The sequence below is a fragment of the Arachis ipaensis genome, chromosome B9, assembly GCF_059453495.1.
Source record: "Arachis ipaensis isolate K30076 ecotype BB chromosome B9, ASM5945349v1, whole genome shotgun sequence".
Taxonomy (NCBI): Eukaryota; Viridiplantae; Streptophyta; class Magnoliopsida; order Fabales; family Fabaceae; genus Arachis; species Arachis ipaensis.
In genome coordinates this window covers 23,271,964-23,284,375 of record NC_142444.1, presented here as the reverse complement: position 1 = coordinate 23,284,375, position 12,412 = coordinate 23,271,964, and the positions used below count along the sequence as shown (strand labels likewise).

General features: G+C 36.2%; 1 protein-coding gene across 1 annotated transcript; it reads left to right on the top strand.

Moving 5' to 3' along the window:
* Nucleotides 1-4,042: 4,042 nt before the first annotated feature.
* On the top strand, nt 4,043-8,011 carry LOC107618802 (Calcium-dependent phosphotriesterase superfamily protein). The gene is made up of 2 exons (XM_016320965.3): nt 4,043-4,694; nt 7,205-8,011. The coding sequence occupies exons 1-2, from the start codon at nt 4,253-4,255 to the stop codon at nt 7,744-7,746; spliced, it is 984 nt and encodes a 327-aa protein (XP_016176451.1). The 5' UTR covers nt 4,043-4,252; the 3' UTR covers nt 7,747-8,011.
* The last annotated feature ends 4,401 nt before the right edge of the window (nt 8,012-12,412 follow it).

Genomic DNA, 12,412 nt, shown 5'->3' with positions numbered 1-12,412 from the left:
TAAAGAGTTGATAAAAACCACTCAATTTAGCACAAGATAAACCATGAAATAGTGGTTTATCATCACCATCGGTAATAACGGACTTAGGAGCCTTTCCTTTCATGGCCTCTAGAAATGCCCGAAACAACCACATATAGCTTTCCTCCCCTTCCTTCGAGAGAACTGCGCATCCAAACACAACAGTACGCATATGGTGATCCACTCCAGAGAATACCACAAGAGGACATTTGTACTTATTCCTCCTATGCGTCACATCAAACCCCATAAGATCTCTGAAAACACTGAAACCATACTGACTTGTGCCATCACACCAAAATATATTATGCAGCCTCCCCTATTCATCCAACGAATAATTCCAAAACATACAGGGGTCACGACTCTTCAACATTTGTAAATACTTTAGTGCATTATCTGTGTCGCTGGCTCCAGCTCTTCTTTGCTTCTCAATTGCATTATAGATGTCTTTCACCTCAAAACCAACCATCATAAATCCACCACTTTGGTTTGTGAAAGCCTAAAATATTGTCGGAACTCGAAGGCCAGAGCTTCTCATTGTATTAATCTAGTGTAAATCCCCCATTTTTATTGTCCGGTGAGACTGCATCATTCCCCTAAACCTTGCCTCTAACATGTCATGGTTATGTTCATCGGAGAAGAACTCCATGTACCATCGCCTGTTCCTCAAGTCAACATGGACTTTTATTAGTGCATTACACCCGCATTGCGTTACTGGTCTAGGATCCATCTTCTATCAGTTTTATAACATGCTTTACATCTTTTTCACCTTATCGCGAGCACACAAAAATTTGCCATATAATGTCTCCCTCAGATCCTGCCTTCTTGCAGTGCCCTACCTCCATCAAGAACGATGACATCTCTTTGATCGTTGACTGACTAGTACCAATCGGAACGGATTCCGTCTCTGCAACAAAGGTCTCATTTGTTATCGGGTCCTCTTCCACCTGAAACAATCCATTACTATAATAATACATAATTGATGCCAAGAGGTTGTCCTAAAAAATACTCTTTCTTCAATTTCCATCAAATTTACAATAATATGCTTACTTCTGGAATGACATTCTCCTGAAAATTAGATGAAACCTCCTCGGTCCCCTCTGTTGTTATTCGCCAAATCCCAAACCGCTAAGAACTATCTTCTTGGTTGTTCGATATTATCAAATTGGAAATGAAAAAACCCAAGGATAAGAAAACAAAGACAAGACAATATAAATTGATCTAAACAATCTTATGCCTTATCAATCCTATTTTTTTTTATAGAAGGAATGGAGAAGGCGTTGGAGCCATCATCACAAATCACAAGTGGTTATGTTACTTAACACTATCTACCAAACAAATATCACTTATCAACTATGAATAAAATAGGTATAAAGCTTTATTTTAATACAAATTCACAATTACAAATAAAATAATATATTACTATGGTTGGATATCATTAGTTCATTACTCAATAATGTGCTGCATTTAAATTAAGAGTTTTAGATATGTCTCATAATGAATTATTTACATGTTACTAGGCAAGTTTAATTTGTCCAGGGACATACAAAGTCAAAATCCTATTTTTTCATTCATTCTTTCTTTTCCTTTGATTTTCCTTCATTGCAAGTAAGGAGCATTGTTTGGATTCGAAATTCACTTATCAAAACTACTTAAGAAACTCATGATTTTGTCAAATGCCAAAAGCATACTCAGAAGCTTTAGCTAAAATACGGTAAACAAAAAGCCAATACAAATTTCAAACATTTGAAAGAAAATTTAAGAAAGTGAGACTTAAATTTCATTTCTCATCATAATCCATCATAACTTTTCTAACTATTATTTAAATTATTTCTACTTATAGCTAATTACTCTACTAATGATGCTACGACCAAATTATACATGTTTCATACCTAAACTTCAATAATTAAACTCAAACTTATAAAAGTTTATTTGTAGAATCATAAATTTGATCGATTTTCAATCTAAACTTGTATAGTTGAGAGTTTTTATAACTTCTGTATGAGATTACCTCAATTAAAAAAATTTTTGTGGGCACCAATGAAGGCAAGAAGTTTGTGCCATGAAGACTTCTTATGAACTAAATGTGTTGCCTCAACACTTTGTCCCGAGAGCCCAAGTGTAACGGTATAGTGCCTTGCATGCCTCCTACTTGAACCCCCATGTCTCCTTCACTATTTGAACACACTAACAAAGAAATAAAATTACAAACAGTTGTTGATCAAAATGCAAAAAGAAAAAAGCTGCCAACTTTGAGGGTATTCAACATCATAAAAAAAAAGAACGAAAACCGAATTTATAAAAATTAGCGAAAAATAAAAGATGTGTATTGATAAAATATGAGGATACTAATTGCTTGTGTTGGAGAGTAGCATGAACAATTTCTTTACCTCATCATCATTAAAAACTTGAAACATCCTTGAAATTTTTATATTTAAAACTTTGGCAAACAAAAATATAAAATTAAGTTAGGACAAAATTTTTTAAAAGGATATTTAACCAATTCTCTTTATGCAAATATTTCATATATTCTTAGAAAAATTTTCACTTATAACAGAAAGTACAATCCCTTTCTTCTTCCCCTTTTCATCATTAACTTACTTGCAATTTTTTCTTGTCAGCCCTCAACTCCTATTCTCCAATTTCATAAAATAAATCGAAAGATTCATAGGAGTTTATGAATTATTGTTCATGACCCAGAAATAATTATTTAACTCCTATTCTACACAATAGGCCTTTGTGGTGCTTCGGAGATGGTTGGACCTAGAGAGGGTGCTGGAGCAGATAGTGGGGTAGGTGCTGGAGTAGGATGTGGCCTCCTAATTGGTTGTTTAGGTCTTGGAGGCCTGAATGTTGATGGAGGTGTAACACGGCTTGACATGTTAGAGTATGTTTGGCAATTACGTTAGGAGGGGGAAAGCACGTTACAGTTTCTTGAAAATTTCAATTTTTGGTTTGACTAATTTTTCTCTCTATAAACACAGAAGTGATTTTGGTCACAAAACCACGTTTATAAGAAGCAACAATTTCTAACTTCTGCATTACACTAACGGACTTTTAGCCATTAGCATTTAATATTTATTTATTTTTTTTTACCAATTTTATCATTTATACATATTATTGTATTATTTATATAATTCTTATTATTTCTTTCTATACGAGCTCTTTTTTTATTATTTATTATTTATATTTTTATTAATTTTTTATTTGACATTATATATTTTTATAATGATAATTTTTGTGCATTATATGTATTATTATCTTTTTATAATATATTTTATTGATCTTATTAGATAAAATAAATTGAACAAAAAAATTAACCATAAATAATAATAATAGTAAAAAATTATAGCATACTAAAAAAGAGTACTAAAAATATACTATATAAAAACATATAAAAAAGTATTAAAAAAATTAAACATGTATAAAAAAATATTATAATTTAATATCATGTCTTTTATAGTAATTATTTATCTAAAAGTAATTTTAACTAATATTATCCAAACAATATTTATTTTATCAAAATCAATTTTAGTATAGAATTACCAAACATAAATTATGTTGATACAAACTTACTTTTGTCCAAAATCAATTCTATAAAATCACTTTTATTCAAATTCTAATTTGACAAACCACAATCCAAACACATTCTTAGTTGTCTGCTCTTAATACAATACAAAATAACAAAATCATTAAACTTTTTTATTCCCAACTAAACAGTTTATCTGACACATAGATTCCTGAATAAAAAATTTATTAAACAAAATGAGTCCCTACAAATTAAAACGTTAAAGATTAACAGAATAATTAATTTTAGTTAAAAACTAAATTTTTATTTTAAAATGGAAAAGTTTAGGAGGCCAGTAAAGCAGCAATTTTGTTAAATTCTGACCAGTAACTAGTAAAAAAAGTGAGTCATTAGATAAAATTTCACACCATTAAAACCATTATTAATGACTACTTAATAACTACAAATCACAAAAGTTACTACCTCTAGCATTTCTCTTTTAAAATTCCTTAGGAACGAATTTGGATAAATGCTCTAATTTTTTTGTTTTGACCAAGAAGACCACTTCCAATAGCACCGTCCTTTCACCCAATTGCCACCAAACTCACTCCCTCTTTTCCAAACAACACAACCATCTCAGCAATCTCCCAAAACCATTTTCAATATTTCATCGGAACGAGAACACCCTCTCCTCACATCCACCACCACCAAACTCTTCCTCTGTTTCTCATGGCTCTCTCCTCTCTCTTCTCCCTAAAATCCCTCGCCGTCCTGGTGGTCCTGATGGCCATTCCCTTAGGCATCATCGTATCCCTCGAACGAGCCCAACCGTCAACCCACGTGTACAACTACCACGGCACTGGAGGGTGGCTGAGGGAGTGCGCCAAGTGGGACCCAACTAATCGTCGCTTCATCGTCTCATTCTTCGAAGGCGGTGTAGGCGAGGTTCGGGTGCCGGAAGAGGCGGAGAAGGAGGTTCTGTTGGAGGAGGTGACAACGGTGATGGAAGTGAATTTGGCCGGAAACTCGTCCCTTGGAATCTCGGTCGACACGCAGAGGAACCGGGTTCTCGTTGTTCACGCCGATGTGTTTGGAAACCGGTATAGTGCACTTTCCGCATATGATTTGTCCACGTGGCAGAGGCTCTTTCTTACGCAACTCAGCGGTCCAAGTAAGCTCTTCTTTTCTCTGTTCAACTGCTTCGTGTATTCGACATTCGCACTACCTTCCGTATCGTAATAGCATACGTAGTTCATTTAAAATGTTTCTGTCCTTTCTTTTTATGAAAAAAAAAAAGTATTTATTTAATTATCATATTTAAAATTTAGTTCTCGAAAGAAATATACAGGTGTGATTTTTATTATTGCAAAATTAAACGAGTGGTTTATTTAATAATCCTTGTGGGAAAAAATTATTTTGAATTCAAAAGAAACAAAAATGGTGAAAGTAATTTTAAATAAAGTGAACTACGCTATTAAAAATTTCTTATTTTATTTTATTTTTTACTTCTTTAGAATTGTAACGTTGCATAAAGCTGAACTATTCATTGTTTAATATGCTCTTTTAGCAACATGGGATCTCAATGTGCACTTGTGTTGCTATTATCTTTATGTCTTTATTACAATCTTTTCAATCTCAAAAATATATTTAATTATTTACACGTTTGGCACGCTTCTGTAGCCGGCAAATTATTCTCAAGTAGATGCTTTTTATTCTGTTTTGTTTTTCTCAGTTAAAAATAAGGTGCTTAATAAAAGTATTTGCCTTGACTTATTAAAATATGTTAAAAATTAATATTTAATTTTAAAATTATAAAAGTAAAATTATTAATATTTAAATTTTATCATAAAAAATAAGTTAGACAAAGATTAGACACCAAATTATAAACATCATAGAATTTATCTAAAAATAATATCGAAAAGATTTCTCCTTACAATTATTTTACTAGGAAAATATGCATATTTCAAAAAATATTTCAAAAATAATTCATGAACTACAAAAATTGACCATTATATATTAATAAGTGGTTTATATAAATAATCAAACTTTTTATAAATACAAAAAATTAATTACAAATATATATTTATAAATTTATTTATATTTTGATAATTGTTACATAGATTATTTTTTTATCAATAATAGGCTTACCATAGTAATTATTTTTTAGTCAAAGTACATAAAAGAGTACATAGTATATAAAGTATAATAATTCAACAAATATTTTCAAGGGAATTTTTCATTCTCTTCAACAATAAGAAGAACTTACTTTTTTAAAAAAAAAAGCAAAAATAATTATAATAGTAAGCCTATTATTGATAAAAAAATAATTTAGGTAACAATAATAAATATAAAATGAGTTTAATTTTATTTCTTATAAATAGTAATGAATGTAAATCTAATTTGATTATATTATTTATAAAATTTAATTCTAAATATAAACATGGCACTATTATATATTTTTTTATTAGTGTCTAATTGTTTTGCGTCACATATTCATGTATAAAGTTTGAAAATAAAAAATTGTATAGCCAAGAACTTTAATTTTCGGGGGTTGTGAGTGCAATAATGTGTTTTCTTTAACATACAAGCATTTTCTCTTTGCTATTGCAAATAATTTACCTTTCTTTTGTTATTTTGGTTATAATTAAATGTATGTCATAGTAATAAATATATAATTAATTTGTTACGAGAGTAATTACTTTGGTCTCCTTTGGATTTAAAATTTTAAAACTTGAAAATAAAATATTTTATAATATTTTATTATATGAAAAAATATTGTAGGGAAAGAATTAGAAACCAACAAAGTAGAATTATTATTTTACATCAAATGTTTGTCAATTATTCTCTTAGTCAAAATTGACTAAATCAACAAATGTTAAGATAAAGTATACTTTTCCCATTTAGTTCACTAATTTGAGCTTGCGTTGCTTCTGGCCATGGTTTAATCCTTGGTAGAATGGTAGGTACGAAAATTGAACGAAAAGATTTCGCGAATTTGTATCAGATTTAAGACATGAAGAGTGTATAACGCTGTCTAAATCGTTCGACATTTATGCAAGTGTAATGTAGTAGTCTATTCCGTCGTCATATGGATGGTTGTTACAACTTATATCACCTCAATAAATCCATCATGGAATTTGAAAACATGTGCAAGCAAACATATTGAAAAGGAAAGGTCCTACCTCCGTCTTTCTCATTGCATGCCCTTTTTATATCTTTTGTTGGCTCCTACATAGAGTATATATTTCATATTGTGTTGGCTTCAACCTAGTTTTTTGTGGTAGTATTCCGATTGCAAAATTTTTAGATCAGAAATTCTAGGGAACTAGTTTCTTTTGGCCAACACTGCATATTTATATGATTACACCCACGATTGTCAAGCATTTTTCATAGAGATATTTGGTTTAATTCATTTTCAATGTGTATATTTTATATGAATGACTGATTTATGGTGTACATCTTGCGTGAATGTGGAGTAATACACATGGACTAGTATACTTTGCAAACACATAAGCCTTACTAATACCATCATCATATTCATCATCATATTTTATGCCAACATATCATCTGTACGATGCTAGTGTTGTGCTATTTTGTGGTACAATTATGCCTATATCCATTTTCTTTTTTGTCTTTTTAGCTTTTCATGTAATAATGACAGATTTCCAACATTGGATGTAGGTGACGAGAAATCTTTTGCCGATGATGTTGATGTTGATGCAGAAGGCAATGCATATGTCACTGATGCAAAAGCCGGCAAAATATGGAAGGTTGGGGTGGAAGGGAACCTCATAACGATTATAAGAAACCCTCTCTTCACCCCAAAAGAATGGTACAAGAAATTCGTGGCCCTAAACGGAATTGTTTACCACCCAGATGGGTTCCTGATTGTGATCCACACTTTCAGTGGCAACTTGTTCAAGGTTGATTTGACAAAAGGTGAGGAAGTGAAGGTGATTAAGGTAGCCGGAGGACCCCTATATTTCGGAGACGGTTTAGCGCTGTTGTCTCCTACTAAATTGGTAGTTGCTGGGAATCCTTCTGGAAGATTAGTTGAGAGCAAAGATGGGTGGGAAACTGCTGCTGTTGTGTCGAAATTCTCAGGGCCTATGCATCGCTTGGCAACTTCAGCTACTCTGAAGGATGGGAAGCCATATTTAAACCACATGATTGGAATTGGTTACCCCAAAAAGAAGTTTGCTATTGTAGAAGCAGTTTTTTAAGCGAATGCCTTTTTTTTTTTTTGGTTTTTCTGAATTTAAAAGAGTTAAGGGGGAATTTGTGCTTGCTGATGGGTTTGAATTTGTAGCATATCTTCTCCTTAATATCAACACCTATCCTTTGTATCTCAATTGGCCTGAGTAGGTTGCTATGTTATGGCGAGTGGATCACAAGGCCTTTCTTTTGGGTTTCTTTAGGTCATATTGCGTGGAAGGAATGTGGAACTGAAAATTTAAATTAAAAAATAAATGTGATTTGAGATTATCAATTACTTTAGACATATTAGCATATCAGAGGCCCTATATGCTATGTAATCCTGCTAGAGTCAAAATTAATTAAATTGATCTTGAGAGAAGACACCAAATTAAGTGCAGGTGTGTGGTTCGTTGTAATTCATAAATTTCCAACAGTGTGAGTTCTTAAAGTTGCCCTAATACGACACTAACAAGATGAGCCAAACTATTTGAATATGAAGGCTTCCTTTGTACTACTTCTATCTAGGGGTGTGCAAAAAAACTGGTTTCACTGAACTGAATTGAAACCATAGTTTTTATGAAAACCAGTTTATTAAAAACCAGTTTTTATGGTTCAGTTTAGTTTTAAACCAAATTAAAACTAATTTTATTTAAACTCTAAAATTAGTTTTTACATACTCTTTCTCTCTCTCCTTTCACTTTCTCTCTCCCCTTCCTCTCTCTCTCCACTTTCTCCCCCTCTCTCCCTTCTCTCTCTCTTTCTCCCCCCTCTCTCCCTTCTCTCTCTCTTTCCCCCTCCTTTCTATCTCTCTCCTCTTTGTCTCCCTCCTCTCTCTCTCCTCTCTCCTCTCTTTCTCTCTCTGTCTCTCTCTCTTTCCTCTTTTTTCCTCTCCTCTCTCTCTCCTCTTTGTCTCCCTCTTCTCTCTCTCCTCTCTCTCTCTCTCTCTCTCTCTCTTTCCTCTTTTTTCCTCTCCTCTCTCTCTCCTCTCCTTTCTTTCTCTCTCCCTCCCATCTCTCTTCGTCTCTCTCTCTCTCTCTCTCTCTCTCTCTCTCTTCCTGTCTCTCTTCCTCTCTCTCTCCTCTTTTTCCCCCCTCTCTCCCTTTTCTCTCTCTTTCCCCCCTCTCTCTCTCCTCTTTGTCTCCCTCCTCTCTCTCTCCATTCTCTCTCTCCCTTCTCTCTCTCCTTTCCATCTCTCTCTCTCCCTCTTCCTTCCCGTCTCTCTTCCTCTCTCTCCCTCTCCTCTCTCTCCCTTTCTCTTCCCCTTTCTTTCTCTCTCTCCTCTCCCTCCCCTCTCTCCCCCTCCCATCTCTCTTCGTCTCTCTCTCTCTCTCTCTCCCCTTTCCCTCCTCTCCCACTCTTTCCCAATTCCTTCCTCTCTCTCTCTCGTCCCTTCTCTCTTCTTCTTCTTCTTCTCTCTCTCTCTCTCCCTCCTTTTCCTCGCTCTCCCCTTTTTTCTCTCTCTCTCTCTCCTCTCCCTCCTCTCTCTCCCCCCCTCTTTCTTCCTCTCTCTCTCTCCTTCTCCTCTTTCTTACCCTCCTCTCTCTCTCTTTTTCCTCTCGCTCTCTCTCCATGTCTTTCCTTTTTCTCCCCTCTCCCTTGCTCTCCCTTCCTTCCCCCTTCTCTCTCTCTCTCTCTCTCTCTCCCATTTTGTTTCTCTCTCTCTCTCTCTTCCTCTTTTCTATCTCTCTCCCATTTTGTTTCTCTCTCTCCCTCTTTTTCCTCTCCCATTTTCTTTCTCTCTCTTCTCTCCTTCCTTTCTCTCTTCTTCTTTCTTTCTCTCTCTCTCTCCTTTTTTCCTTTTCTCTCTTTCTCTCTCCTATTTCTCTCTCCCTCTTCCCTTATTTCTCTCTCCTCTTCTCTTTCTTTCTTTGCCCTCCTCTCTCTCTTTCTCCTCTTTCTTTCCTTCCCTTCCTTTCTCTCTTTTCTCTTTCTCTCTCAACCTTCTCTCACTCTCTCTTTCTCCCTTCTCTCTTTCTATTTCTCTCTTCTCTCTCTCTTTCTCCCTTCTCTCTTTCTCTCTCTCTCTCTCTCTCTCTCTCTCTCTCTCTCTTCTCCCCCTCTTCTCTTTCTCCCTCAACTTTCTCTCTCTCTTATTTTGGAGAAAAGAGGGGGAGAGAGAGAAGAGGGATATAGAGTGAGAGAAGGTTGAGAGAGAAAGAGAAAAGAGAGAAAGGAAGGGAAGGAAAGAAAGAGGAGAAAGAGAGAGAGGAGGGCGAAGAAAGAGAGAGAAGAGGAGAGAGAAATAGGAGAGAGAAAGAGAGAAAAGGAAAAAAAGGAGAGAGAGAGAGAGAGAAAGAGGAAGAGAGAAGGGAGGGAGAGAGAGAAAGGAGGGAGAGGAGAAAGAGAAAGAAAATGGGAAAGGGAAAAGAGGGAGAGAGAGAGAGAGAAACAAAATGGGAGAGAGAAAAGAGGAAGAGAGAGAGAGAAACAAAATGGGAGAGAGAGAGAGAGAGAGAGAGAGAGAGAGAGAGAGAAGGGGGAAGGGAGGGAGAGCAAGGGAGAGGGGAGAAAAAGGAAAGACATGGAGAGAGAGCGAGAGAAAAAAGAGAGAGAGAAAGGAGGGTAAGAAAGAGGAGAAGGAGAGAGAGAGAGAGAGAAGAAGAAAGAGGGGGAGAGAGAGAGAGAGAAAAAAGGGGAGAGCGAGGAAAAGGAGAGAGAGAGAGAGAGAGAGAGAGAAGAAGAAGAAGAAGAAGAAGAAAGAAGGGACGAGAGAGAGAGAGAGAGAGAGAGAGAGAAAGACGAAGAGAGATGGGAGGGAGAGAGAGGGGAGGGAGAGGAGAGATAGAGAAAGATAGGGGAATAGAGAGGGAGAGAGAGGAGAGGGAGAAAGAGGAGGAGAGAGAGAGGAAGAGAGACGGGAAGGAAGAGGGAGAGAGAGAGATGGAAAGGAGAGAGAGAAGGGAGATAGAGAGATAGGAAGAGAGACGGAGAGAGATAGAGAGAGAGAGAGAGAGAGAGAATGGAGGGAGACAAAGAGGAGAGAGAGAGGGGGGAAAGAGAGAGAAGGGAGAGAGGGAGAAAAAGAGGAGAGAGAGAGAGGAAGAGAGACGGGAAGGGAGAGGGAGAGAGAGAGGCAAAGAAGAGAGAGAGAGACGAAGAGAGATGGGAGGGAAAGAGAGAGGAGAGAGAGGAGGGAGACAAAGAGGAGAGAGATAGAGAGGAGGGAGAGAAGAGAGAGAGGAGAGGAAAAAAGAGGAAAGAGAGAGAGAGAGAGAGGATGGAGAGAAAGGAGAGAGGAGAGAGACAAAGAGGAGAGAGATAGAGAGGAAGGGGAAAGAGAGAGAGAAAGGAGAGAGGGGGGAGAAAGAGGAGAGAGAAGGGAAAGAGGGGGGAGAAAGTGGAGAGAGAGAGGAATGGGAGAGAAAAAGTGAAAGGAGAGAGAAAAGTATGTAAAAACTAATTTTAGAGTTTAAATAAAACCAGTTTTAATTTGGTTTAAAACTAAACTGAACCATAAAAACTGATTTTTAATAAACTGGTTTTCATAAAAATTATGGTTTCAGTTCAGTTTTTTATTTAAAAAAACTGGTTTATTTAAAACAGTTTCAGTTCAGTTTCAATTCAGTTCAGTGAAACCAATTTTTTTGCACACCCCTACTTATCGGAGCTCCTTGACACCATATATGTTGGAAGCTCTTGTATGCACTCAAGATTGGGTAATAGATGACCCATTTGGACTAATTGAAAATTTTGAAGAGATTGAAAAAGCTGAACAAGGTAATATATATTTTTTTCTTATTGCTTGTTTGTTACTAATTGTTAGTTTTCTATAATTAATGAGATATTTTTTTATGTAGGGAGAAATTCTTCAACAAATATTGGCACGCTTGTTTCTCTTGAAGATGATTAGAATATTGTAATGGGCCAATATTGTGTTAGTCTGTTAGATTTGAATTAGTTTATTTTAACTTCATTTAGGTTAGTATCATATTATATCATATTTTGAATATTGTCATTGAACAAAAAGTAAGACCATGCTTTAGTTTATTAGTATGTGAATATTTTATGATTCTTTCAACTTTTGATTTAGAGAGAGAGAGGGGAGAGAGAAAGTAAAAGGGAGAGAGAGAGAGAAAGCGGAAGGGAGAGAGAGAGAAAGGGGAGAGAGAGAGAGAGGGAGAGAGAGAGGGGGGATAGAGAGAGGAAGGGGGAGAGAGCGAGAGAGAGAGAAAGGAAGGGGAGAGAGAGAGGGAGAGAGAGAGAGAGGGGGGGTAGGAAAGAGAGAGGAGAGAGAGAGGAGAGAGAGAGAGGAGAAGGGAGAGAGAATGGGAAAATGGGGAGAGAGAGAAGGGAGAGAGAGTGGGTGGAGAGAGAGAGAGAGAGGGGGGAAGGGGGAGAGAGAGGGGGGAGGGTAGGAGAGAGAGAGGGGAAGGGAGAGAAAAGGGGAGAGAGAGGAAGGAGAGAGAGAAAGGGAAGAGAGGGAGAGAGAGTGGGAAAGGGGGGAGAGAGAGAGAGAGAGGAAGGGGGAGAAAGAGGAGGAGAGAGAGAGGGGAAGGGGAGAGAGAGGGGGTAGGAGAGAGAGAGGAGAGAGAGAGAAAGAGGAGGGTAGGAGAGAGAGAGGGGAAAGGAGAGAAAAGGGGAGAGAGAGAGAGAGAGAGAGAGAGAGAGGAAAGGAAGAGAGGGAGAGAGAGGGTGTGAAAACTAGTTTTAGGCATAAACCAGTTTAAACTGATTTTTTTAATTAAAACCAGT